Here is a 12104-nt window from a genome sequence, read left to right as displayed (position 1 = left end):
CAAATGCTGTTCATTAGCAATACTTCATAATCTTTCTTCTGGAGACAATAAGGCTGCATATCAACTTCCAAAAACAATGACTACTGAGCCCTATTCAAAATAACCATAACCTTGCCACTGCCAATGTCTGTTCCCAGAAGAACCTTTTCAGTTGCAGCACTGGAAGAAAGCCGCATGCACTAAAGAAAAGAGGGATGCAAACAGGCTAGGCATGCTGCATCTATAGGGGGAGTGGTTCTTCTTTTCCTTGTTGTTCGAGCCTTCTTTGTCTTTCAAATTGCACTGCCTACTACCTGCCCTGCGAACTTGGAAGCACTCTTGAGGCTGCCACCTGAACAAAAAGAGACAAATATAGAGCAAGGATCTAGACCCAAAATGTTTCACTACCACTGCCTGTCTTTTGTTTGGAGTCTAGGCAGTTCTTACATTGTAAAAATATTAGTGCATGGGCCAAAGGTGTTTAGGAGGCCACCACAGGATTTCAGACTTACTGGCCTGTTGAACACCTAAACTACATAGTATAGCTTCCACATCTTGCCTTTTTTCCATTATCCAGTTGTCTGGGTCAAAGTCTGATTATGAAAATTACATCTGCGTCCCTAAAATGAGTGCTGATGCCCCTCACTTCCAACCAACCGCACAAATTAAGCAATAGGTCCAACGCTCTTCAGCAACACTTCCTCCAGGGTGTGCTCCACCAGTGTTCCTCCTCCTCCTCCTCTCACTGTGTACAGGTGTGTTGATTCAGTGAATGACTTACTGGTTTGTGATGTCATCACAATGCAGCAATATGGGTAATTCGCACTTTCCGCTTCTGTAATTGCGAATTCGCTATTACAGATTCGGTAAACACGGAATCCGTAATGATATTTACGAATTTTACCGATTCTGAAAATTTTTCCGATTTCATTGCTGCATTGGATTTTACGATTCGATAATAGCGATTCCTTATTTTTCGCTATTATGGAATCGCAAATACAATTGTTGATGCATGTGGGCCAAAGAACACTAAATTCAAGAAATAAAAGAAATGAAATATTTATAATGAAACAGAGCATTTCAAGTCAAAATTAGCTTTATTCGGTTTTCAATTTGAAACAGAAAAAAACATAAAAGCACAATTTTAGCATTTCATGTTACAAGTATTATAAAATTTCATATTTCATATTACATATATTATAAAAACAGTTATAAAGTTTTATATAAAAACAGCCTTACAAAAGATATTTAGAAGATTCATTTACAGATCAAAAGTTTTAGACTAAAATCATGTTATAAAGAAGAACACAGTTCAAGATATTTCCTATGTCTAATCGTACATTTCAGAAAAGTGGCTATACTTCTTGTGATGCATATATTATCAAGAAATTGCAGAGCAAGGTAAGCTGGTCGGCATTGCCTCAAGCCCCATATTTTTAAGATAGGTCTAATCCACTTTCTCTGCTGCTCTGAATAATATTTACAGAACAGGACTACATGTATAGTTGATTGTAATGATACTCCATCACAAGGACAATTTGGTAAGGTCTTCGACCAATCATTCATGGTCGGAAGACTCACCAAGCGATGAAATATATCAAGTCTGAGGCGTGTAAGGACAAATCTATCATATCCTCTTATTGTGTATGTTAAATATGGTTGAATGGCGGAGGTAGAGCACATCAGCTGGTTCACTTGAACAGTTGGTCTGGAAGCCTCATTGGTGAATCTATTTTCCTCCATGTGGGACATAAACATTGTTTTTTAAAAACCTTTCTTGGAATTATGCCCAACACAGTAGGATTAGAATAATATTCAGGTTTGCCCAGATCGGTCATGAATTCTTTAATGTATTTCAGCCACCTAATCTCCAAGGGATGAGCTAGCTTTAGGCTATCACAAAGCACGCGTCGATTAAATGTAGTTTTTGGGAAGGTCCAGACCCGATGCCACAGTAAAACTGGTTGTACCTTTATTATATATGAAATATATGGGAGGCCCAGCTCATTATGGCAAATATAGGTTGATGTTGATCGGGGAACAGCCAAAACATATCTTAAAAAAGCGTTCTCAACCTTCTGTATTTTGGGGACATTACAGTACCCCCATATAGCAGCCCCATAAATGGCTGTGCTGACACATTTGGCTTGGTGAATTTTGATCAGCTCAACTGGGGGTCTCTTCCCTAATTTTTGTGAGAAATTCACTAATGCCGTGGTTGTTCTCATAAAAAGCAATTTCCTTGCTTTTATGGCCTGCGACCACAATCCCTTGTTGTCAATTAAAATTCCTAAGTACGGATACGTTGGAGTAGATTTCACTTTTGTGATCTCTAAGAAAATGTTCACCGGCTTCGTTCCACCCCTTCCACAATTCATTATAAGAGTCTTAGTAGGGTTTATATTTAGATCTAAACTTTTCATAAACTCGTTGTAGCTATTAAGAGCCCGCTGTAATCCTCTTGGTGTTATGGCCATGATTACAGCATCATCCGCGTAGAGCAGGGCAGGTATAGGACGTTTTTCCAGCTGTGGTAGGTCCCGGCACCCTTCCAACATAGCCCTCTGCAGACTGTTAGTATACAGAATAAAGAGGAAGGGTGCCAGGCACAACCCTGCCTAACCCCCCTCTCCACTTGGAATGACGCCGTACACTCTCCATTGAGTCCATACCGTACCCGGGCTCTTGCATTTGTATAGAGTGCTCTTAAAAAATGAATTAAAGGAGCCTCAACCCCCATTTCCTCTAGTATAATCCATAACTTTTAATGGCACACGCAATCAAAAGCGGAAGAAAGATCAACAATGGCAAGATAGATTTTTCCCTCTCTTGCCTTTGTATACTTCCCACACAAGAATGGTTAGATTGAGGACCTGTTCTGTGGTACCTAAACCCTCCCTAAAGCTGAATTGTAACTCTGACAATACATTGTTATCTACAGCCCACTGTTGGAGTCTGTTAAGGACAATACAACCGGCCACTTTTTCAACCGAATCCAACAGGGAAATGGGACGGTAGCATGCCGGGTTTTGCCTGTCGCCCTTTTTAAAAAATCGGTCCCATGATTGATTCTGACCATGTGTCTACTAGTCCAACCAGGCAACAGACAGAGAACACTCGCGTTAGTAATGGTCCCCATAGATCCATATTATGTTTGAAAACATCAACCGGTACACCATCTGGGCCTGGCGCTTTTCCCCTCTTACTGGCTTTTAGGGCAGATTGTACCTTTTCCAAGGAAATTATTAATTCAATTGGAGGGTCTTTCGGTAGGGAGCTGGGGATTGTCGCACTTAAGGGTGTGCCATCGGCCTCCTTCCTTAATTTTCTGAAAAAAATGAAAAATGTTCTACCCAGAGTCCCTCATCGATCGCAATTTCTATAGTGGGGGTGGCATCAGTTGTCAGAAATGGAGATTTAACCACCTGCCAAAAGGCGGTACTATCCTTATTGGCGCTTGCCTTGTGTAGGTCGATCCATAATTCTTTTTAAATTCCACTAGTTATGCTTTTATCGCCAGATTATATGCTTGTCTACACTGCCTTATTTCAAACACATCCCATTTTTTCTACCACTGTCTTTGTGATCTTAAGGGGGTCTACCTTATCCCACTTTAAGGAGTAACCATTTATTTTATTAATTTTCAAGTTTTGAGCTGCATAGATCTTCTTCAAAACGGGATGATGTCTTTTTGATGGAAAAGACATAGTCACACTCAAAGGGTAGTGATCGCTCATAGCAATCTTGTGGGTTTTGTAAGCCGTTAGGCGAGAAGCATACCTATTTTAGACTATTATGAAATCAATGATCGAGGATAAGCCTCTGTCATTGAAGGTCTGAGAAAATGGGATTGTCGGCGAACTCATTACATTAGCAAAGCCCAAATCGAGAAGGAACAGAATCTCATTTAAAACGTCACCATAAGAACAGTGAGGAAAATGGGGTAGATTAGAATTATCCTCGTCTACCAGACCACATACTGCCTCCTCAAAGTGTGAACATAAGGTGATATTAAAATCCCCCCCCCCCAAACAAATAGAACATCCTCGATACTTCCATTCTGTATTTCCTGGAGGGAAAGTCTAAGCTGTTTTAACATTTCCCCCAGGTGCTCGTTCTGTGCATTATTATACAAGTTAATCAAAACAATAGTATTTTGCTTATCTATGTTCATCGTCAGCACTTGATAGAACTGATTCGTAATGATAAAGGATATTTTATTTATCTGCAACAGATTTGAGACATATATGCTTAACCCTCCCTTCGACCTCCCATGAATAGAGGGAATGGCTGGTGTGTGGTATGTTTTATAACCTTGAATGTGAATTTCATTTCGGGACCACGTCTCTTGAAAACATAAAATATTACAATTTCTGACAAAATCTTGTCATAAATGATTGGTTAGTTTCGAGCATAGGCCCGCTATATTCCAATAAAGGATTGTAAAACTATTCCCTTTATCTCTTGGTATATTTTGTACGTCGCTTACTAAATCTATAAATTGAATAGGGTCTAAGCTCCTTTCCTTAGGTACCGCCACTCCTACCTCGTATCTGATGTTACCATTATCCATTAAATCGAAGGAGTTTGTTTTTTGACCTGAGCTCTGATTTGCTGACTTCTCTTCCACTTTACATTGGGTACTATTAGCTTTTAGGACAGTAATCTCAGGATCTTGAAGGGTTTTGTTTTGCGAATTATTTACTGTAAAATTACATTACTGCTCCAGCCAATCTATCTCCTCTAGAGATGGGAGTAAAGAAAAACGGTTTCCCACTGGTACGTTATATAGTTACTGGTTTCCAACCTGAGTCGCTCCCCGCCCTCCACCTCTTTCTATCTCCAAGGGAGGAATGTAAAAGAACCCTAGAGGAAGCACATTAATACCCCTTGTGATCATGGATTTATTTCCAGCCCTCCACAGGATATTCTGCACAAGTCGGGTGTCTTAAACGTTAAAACCACACAATCACCTGGTAGGCATTTTCGACCTTTTCCTACCCACTTAACCCTACGGGCCATCTTAAAATCTGTGAAAAGTTGGTCAGTAAAACCGACCTTTGAGCTTAACCAGTGGAGTGCCTTATTTCTAAGGGTCTCCTAGGATTCACTTTCCTCGGCCCTAATCTCAGGTACATTAGCAAGTATTACTGTATAGGGTGTAATAGCAGGTGGTAAGTCTAGATAGGGTTGTTCTATAAGAGAAATCCCATTCAATAAATGCGATGAAGGTTGGGGCCAAAAACCGCGTTAGAACTGCCACTTTCAGAGACTATTTTATTCCTCCTATTTTGTACATCAATTGGATGTTCAATTGTTGTTTTAGGGATAGATGTAGTTACAGTGAGTGGGCAATCTAACTGATAGGTTTTGTTCTTTTTAGTTATTGAGGCTATTGAGGGTACTGAGGCTATTCTGTCAGGTTTATTCCTGCGTTGATCAATCTTATGATTGGGGCTCCGTCTATTTTCAGATCTGTTATTACCATTGCCATCTTACACATAATCATTATTTATGGTTTTGGCACAATTCGTGCCCAGGAATCCGTCAGACAAGCCTCTATCCGACCTACTCTCTCCCCAAGCTTTGTTAACGAGTTTCTCAGGAATGAATCCAGTGTTTGCACCAGGACTGTTAGATTCTTTATATCTGCTTCATGACTGGTCGATTTTACCTTTTTATCATTTTCTGCAACATTTTTTGTACTGCCCTTTTTTATCTGAATTGCCTTCTTCCCGGATTTAGCTGATTTAATCGCGTGAGTTACACAGGGGTCTAGCGTCAATGTGTTCCCCTCCTCCTCCCCCTCTTTTGTTAGCTCTAAACTCTTGGTCGTGGATGCCGGGTTTTTAAACCGCTTCAGAGGGGGTTGAGTAAACGAGTCATGGTCACTAAATATTGTTTGATCTATCGTGTTTTGAATACAGCCATTCTGATATGTAGTACTATGCAAATCCTTACCTATTTGACTTGGCACCCTTTCATTGATTTTAGCAGTGTCTACTGATGAGCCCACAGTTCCCGACACTATTGACTCTTCAACTGTGGAAATCTGCTTCTCTATTGCGCCCATCGCCCCCGTCAGATAACTCAACAAAGTCTGTTTTGATGCACCTGAATATTTTTCGGATGTAAAGGTTAAGTAAGTGTCGCTTTCCTTTTCCCCACTCTGCCTGTGTTAGCCATTTGTCTCCCCTCCAAACACCCAGAGCATTTTATTTACAGAGGATCAGAGTATTCATCGCTCGAAAGTACAACAATAAAATGTATAACCGTTGACAAGTGGCTTGAAGATTCTTCCAATGTCAAGAAACAAGACTTGCACGACCGGCACTTTGCTATCTCTTTATTTGATTGCCTTTGTATCGTTATACCTATAAACAGTGCTGTTTGAAATGTGATACCTTGGAAATGTGTATTCCCATGTATGTAAGGTGCTAGGATGTCAATGATGGTATGGTCTGCGCTAAATAAAACCACAAAATAAAAAAATAACTAAAGAAAAAATAGAATTCTGAACACAAGGAAGTCACGAGTATAAAGACATGCAAGTGGGGAGGGAGGAAAGGAGAGGCCGAGAGGAAAAGGAAGAAGGAAATATGAAGGGAGAGAAAATAGGTAATATAGGGACAAAGAAACAATAGGAGTTATGGAAAGGTGGATGTAAAGAGGCGATAGAAGGAGAAATGGGGAGGGGAAAAAGAATAGAGGTAAAGGAAAGACATGGAAGGGAAAGGTCAATGAGCTGTTAGAAGGAAGGTAAAAGAAGTGGGTAAAGAAACGGAAAGTGGGAGGTGGAAAATGAAAGGAAGAGAGAAGAAGTGGGAAGGGAGAAAATAATTAAGGAGGTAATTCTGGAAGGAAACAATGATAATAGTGAAGGATGAAATGAAAAGAAAGGAAGAAGAGGTGAATGATACAATGAAGAGTAGAGGAGAAAGGATAAGGAAGGACGATTTTGTAGAAGAAAGGAAGGATTCATTTCTGAAAGCATGGAAAGAAAGAAAATATTTGTAGTAAGAGGTCAAAAGCAGTGTGGAAGAAAGAAAAAGATAGTAAGAGAGAGGGAGAAAGTGATAATGAGGGAAGCAAAAGATGTGAAAAAAGCATGAGGAGAAGGAAGGAACAAGGGAGGTAAAAAGTATGAAAAAAGAAGAAAGGCTAGGAGAAGGAAGAGAAAGATGCAAGAAGACAAATTAGAGAAAGGAGGGAAGGGTGCTTCCTTAATTCCTGAAAGGAATGCATTATGTGGGCATGGGGAAAGAGATGGAAGAAGGGAACGAAGGGGGATGAACAGAGGGAACAAGGGACGAAGGACGACGAGCTAGAAAGTTACAGTGGAAGAACATGGAATGATGACAGGAAAGGCAAATAAGTGGATATAAGGGGTAAGTGAAAGAAAAAGAATAGAAGGGAGGTAGGAAAAGAGATTTGAAGGAGAAAGGTGGAGTAGATACATAAAAATGGACCTTTGGCTAGGTCTGCGCAATAGAAACATGACATGTGCATTGGGGGCAAAGGGTGCGAGAAGGAAGATACATTGTGAAGAGAGAGGGAAAAGGAACACAGTTCGAAAGGAGAGTTAAAAGGTGACAGAGGAAGTAGGAAACAAGAAAATATCTTTAGAAGACAGTGGATATTGGAATGAACACGAGTAAAACATGAGGGGACAATAAAAACAATGATGTGAGAGAAACGTGGACAAGGAAAGAAAGGTGGACAAAAAATGTGAAAAAGGGAAAAAAGATGAGGTGAGGAAAGTGGGAATATCATAAACGTGAGTAAGAGCATAGCAAAGGAAGGGACAGCGGGAGTAGGGTAAATGAGAAGAGAAAGCAGGCAACAGAAATAATAAAAGTGGAAGCTGGGAGAACGAAGAAGGGAAGGAGAGGCCTAAAACAAAACGCACAGAGGGGGGTGTGAATCAAGAGAGGGAGAACCAGAAAAAGGATGAGAGAGGGAGTATGAGAGAAATAATACAGTTTATGCAGCAAGATAGTGCATTTGTGGAGTGAAAATGCATTCTGCTTACTTTAGAAAGTGCCCGAGTGAGCCCTTCCTTCTCACTTTCCAGGACCTCCTTCTCTAGCATTGCCTGGTTCAGTGCTTCCCGCATCATAACAAGCTCCTTCTTCAGGCCAGAGATCTTCTCCTCCAGAGGTTCCCTGGCCCTCTGTCTGAAGAAAAGATGCAGGGACATCTCAATCCTTAGTACAACCACAAGCATCTAAGTACATATAAACCAAATAGGGCCATGCATCATGAAAGGAAGGAGATAAAGCCTCACTCATAACCAACCACGAGTTTACATCATTCCACATCACTGGCCCAAAACACATCCCCATGCCCTTGAACAAAGTCTTAATCATATCCCTCACTAAACTAATAGACTTCTGCAATATCAGTTATTGTACAGAACAGATCTTATAAACTGCAATGGGGTCTCATCCATCGCAATTTATTGGCCTCATACACTGCTACAGAGTCTTATTTATTTCTGATGAACAAGTAACTTACCTTTGGTAGCGATGTATCTCTGTAAGAGACATATGTTAGTTGTAGATTCCTTACCTTAGACTTTCCCCCATGCATCAGATTGGATCCAGAGATTTTTGCTTAGCAGTACCCCTGCAAGTTGGTGGGTGGCGACGGTTGACTGCGTCTTTCTTAGGCATCGTGTTCACCAGGATGATGTCGGGGTGCCAACTTAGACACCGCCCCTGCGTGCTGACGTCAGTTCTGACATGACTTTCCACGCCAGAAGAGCAGAGCCATGAAAGACACTGACCACTGGTGCGCCACAACTAGGGCCCTGTAAGGGAGTCCCTGCCCCTAGAAGTCAGGTCGCAGAGCGGGGAGAATGGGTGGGGCGGTAAGGAATCTACAACTAGCCTATGTCACTTACAGATACATCGCTACCAAAGGTATGTAACTTGTTCATCTGAAAGAGACAGTTAGTTGTAGATTCCTTACCTCAGAATAGATACTTCAGCAATACCATCCCTGGAGGAGGGTCTGCGAACCAAGTTCACACCAGAAAGTCCTGGAAGACCGAACAGGCAAAACAGCCGTCCCTCCGGACCTGGCTGTCTAGGCACTAATGTCTAGTGAATGTGTGCAAAGATGCCCATGTTGCCTCCTGGCAGATATCATGCAGTGGGACTCCACGTGCCAATGCACTGGTTGCTGCCGTAGTTCTAGTAGAATGTGCACGCAACCCCGTTGGAGGATCTTTCTTCGTTAAAGCGTAGCAGATCTTCATGCAAAGGACAACCCATCGAGAGATGGTACATTTTTGGACAGCCCAACCTTTCTTGGGCACCCACATAGTCCACGAAGAGTTGATCATCCACCCGGAAATCTTTGGTGTGGTCAAGGTAGAAGGACAGCGCACGTTTAGGGTTCAGACGGTGCAGTCTCTCCTTCTTGGAAGAGTGCGGAGGTGGGAAAAAGGTGGGCATAGTGATCGACTGTTCTACATGAAATGGTGTAACCACTTTAGGAAGGAAGAACGCCTCGTCCTAAGCACTACTTTGTCCGGATGCAGAGAGAAGAAAGGGGGCTTGGAAGATAGAGCCAGAAGCTCACTCACCCTGCGAGCAGAGGTGATGGCAATAAGGAAAGCAGTCTTCAAAGTGAGGAGCCTGGGAGGGCAGTTGTGAAGAGGCTCGAAGGGAGCACATATAAGATAAGTAAGAACAAAGTTCAAGTCCCACTGGGGCATTATGAAAGTAGATGGAGGAAAGAGGTGAGTAATGTCCTTAAAGAATCTATTTACAATAGGGAACTTGAATAAGGAGGGCTGATCTGGCAGCCGGAGAAAAGCAGAGATAGGAGCAAAATAGCCTTTAAGAGTTCCCAGGGCAGAGCCCTGCTGGGCCAACAAAAGTATACACAAGAGGACTTCTATGAGAGAGGGGCAGAAAGGGGAAACACATCCTTTGCTGTGCACCAGGCCACAAACTTGTTCCATCTACAAGCATATACCGATTTAGTGGAGGGATGCCTGGCTGTCAATATGACATTACAAACTTCTGGCTGAAGGTCAAAAGCTGTCACTGTTGCCCCTCAATCAGCACGCAAGGAGGTGGAGGCTGGACAGGTTCGGGTGAAGAACAGACCCCTGCTGCTGCAACTGAAGATCCTCATGAAGCGGCATTCTGATTGGAGGATTGATGTCCATGCTCAGGAGCTCGGATACCAGACTCATCATGCCCAGTCCGGAGCCACCGGAATAACTTAGGCCCGGTCATGCTTGATCTTCTTGAGCACTCGGGGAAGAAGCAGTACAGGTGGAAAGGCGTACAGGAGGCCGCAGTTCCACTCATGATGAAAAGCGTCGCTGAGCGAGTGCCGCCTTGGAGACTCCAACAACGGTGGCAAACAGATCTAACTAAGGCTCTCCCCACCGCTGAAAGAGACCTTGCACCACCTCCGATTGAAGACACCATTTGTGATCGACCAGGCACCTGCAGCTGAGTTCATCCACCCTGTCGTTCAGATAACCTGCTATGTGTTAAACCATCAGGGTCATGCCCTGATGTTCCAGCCATGTCAATGGGCAAAGAACCTCTTGACATAGGGTCCACAACCCCCCCTGCCTGGTTTGTTGCAGTACCACATGGCAGTTATGTTGTCCGTGAACACCTACACCACTTTCCTTTTGAGAGAGGGAAGGAATGCTTTCAGTGCCAGTCAGATCTCCCAAGGCTCTAGCAGGTTCATATGGAGCCTGGACTCTGCTGGAGACCAGAAGCCTCTGGTCTCTGCCTCTCCCAGATAGCCACCTCATCCCAAGAGTGACGCATCTGCCACCGTTATCTCTGGTTGGGGAACGGAGAGGAATCTGCCTCTGACCCAAGCTTGGTTTGTTAACCACCACTGCAGTTGTTGTGCAGTTCCCTCCGAGATCTTGACATAGTCGGAAAGATTCCCCAGATGCTGCGCCACTGGAACTTCAGGTCCCACTGCAGAGCCCCCATATGCCACCTGGCATGATCCACCAGCAGGATGCAGTAGGTCATGAGGCCCAGCAGCCTCAGAGTCATTCTCACTGAAAACCGGGATAGAGGTTGAAACATCGGTATCATAGCCTGAGTATCCCGGGCTCGCTGCTTGGGAGGATATGCCTGAGATTCCACTGTGTCCAGAACAGCTCTGATGAAAGGGAGCATCTGAGAGAGAGTCAGGTATGACTTCAGCACGTTGATAGTGAACCCCATCGAGTGCAGGAGGTCCGTCGTAGTCTGGAGGTGGGAGACGACAGCCTGGGGCGAGTCAGCCTTCAACAGCCAGTCGTCGAGATAGGGAAAAACTGGAACCCCTGATCTGCGCAGATGAGCTGTGACCACCACCATCACTTTCGTGAACACCCGAGGGGCACTGGTAAGGCCAAAGGGTAGCACGGTCAATTGAAAGTGCTGGTGGCCCACGTAGATAGCTTTGGCTAGCAGGACAGGAATATGGAAATAGGCGTCCTGCAAGTCCAATGCCACCAACCAGTCTGCAGAAGAGAGGGCAGACAGGACTTGAGCCAACATGAACATTTTGAACTTCTCCTTCCGGAGGAAGCGGTTGAGGGCCCGGAGGTCTAGGATAGGATGCCGGCCTTTGCCCTTCTTGGGCACCAGGAAGTAGCGGAAATAGCAACCCCGTCCTACTTCTGGTGCAGGGACCCTCTCTATGGCTCCCTTGGTCAAGAGAGCAGAGAATTCCTGGTGGAGAAGCGTCATATGATTCTCTGACATGCGATCGAAAGACGGTGGCATGGAAGGAGTGGTAGTCTTGAAGAGGAGGGAGTAGCCCCTTCGGACTAATTGCAAAACCCACCTGTCCGATGTGATGGATTGCCAGTGGGTGAGGCGATGGTGAATCCTGCCTCCACTTGCCGTTGATGAGCCTGAAACATTGGACATGGAAGGTTTGGAGGCTGCGGGGGGGACGAGGAGGAGGTGGACTGGCCTGCCCGCTGGCTCCCAGACCCGCAAGATCACTGGGTCCCACGTCCAAGCAACGCAGAGGCTGGGCAGCTTGTGTGAACCAGTGGCTAGGCTGGGCCGGACTTGGCTGGGCGCCCCTTCCATAGCCACGAAAGGGACAAAAAGCAGACAGGAGTGGACAAGAAG

The 12104-nt window shown here is 44.1% G+C and overlaps 2 protein-coding genes across 7 annotated transcripts in view; one reads left to right on the top strand and one right to left on the bottom strand.

Moving 5' to 3' along the window:
• Positions 1-12104, bottom strand: part of LOC146785406 (uncharacterized) — a 2064968-nt gene that overhangs the window by 1150921 nt on the left and 901943 nt on the right. The window contains exon 15 of the mRNA XM_085634420.1: positions 8012-8156. Within this exon, the coding sequence (XP_085490546.1) occupies positions 8012-8156 (145 nt within the window). The remainder of the gene's footprint in view (positions 1-8011; positions 8157-12104) is intronic.
• The window catches only part of LOC146785408 (uncharacterized), a 787621-nt gene that overhangs the window by 363646 nt on the left and 411871 nt on the right, over positions 1-12104 (top strand). Inside the window, exon 4 of one of the 6 annotated variants that reach the window (XR_014970639.1) lies at positions 5977-6325. The exons of 4 other annotated variants lie outside the window; for them this stretch is intronic. The gene's annotated coding sequence lies outside the window, so the exon portion shown is untranslated. Of the gene's footprint in view, positions 1-5973; positions 6326-12104 lie in introns of those variants that run through there. One more of the 6 variants, XR_014970638.1, reaches the window with a different exon arrangement.

Source organism: Triturus cristatus, chromosome 11 (assembly GCF_964204655.1).
Source record: "Triturus cristatus chromosome 11, aTriCri1.1, whole genome shotgun sequence".
Taxonomy (NCBI): domain Eukaryota; kingdom Metazoa; phylum Chordata; class Amphibia; order Caudata; family Salamandridae; genus Triturus; species Triturus cristatus.
The sequence above is the reverse complement of the archived record's forward strand: the minus strand, read 5'-3'. Positions and strand labels throughout refer to the sequence as shown.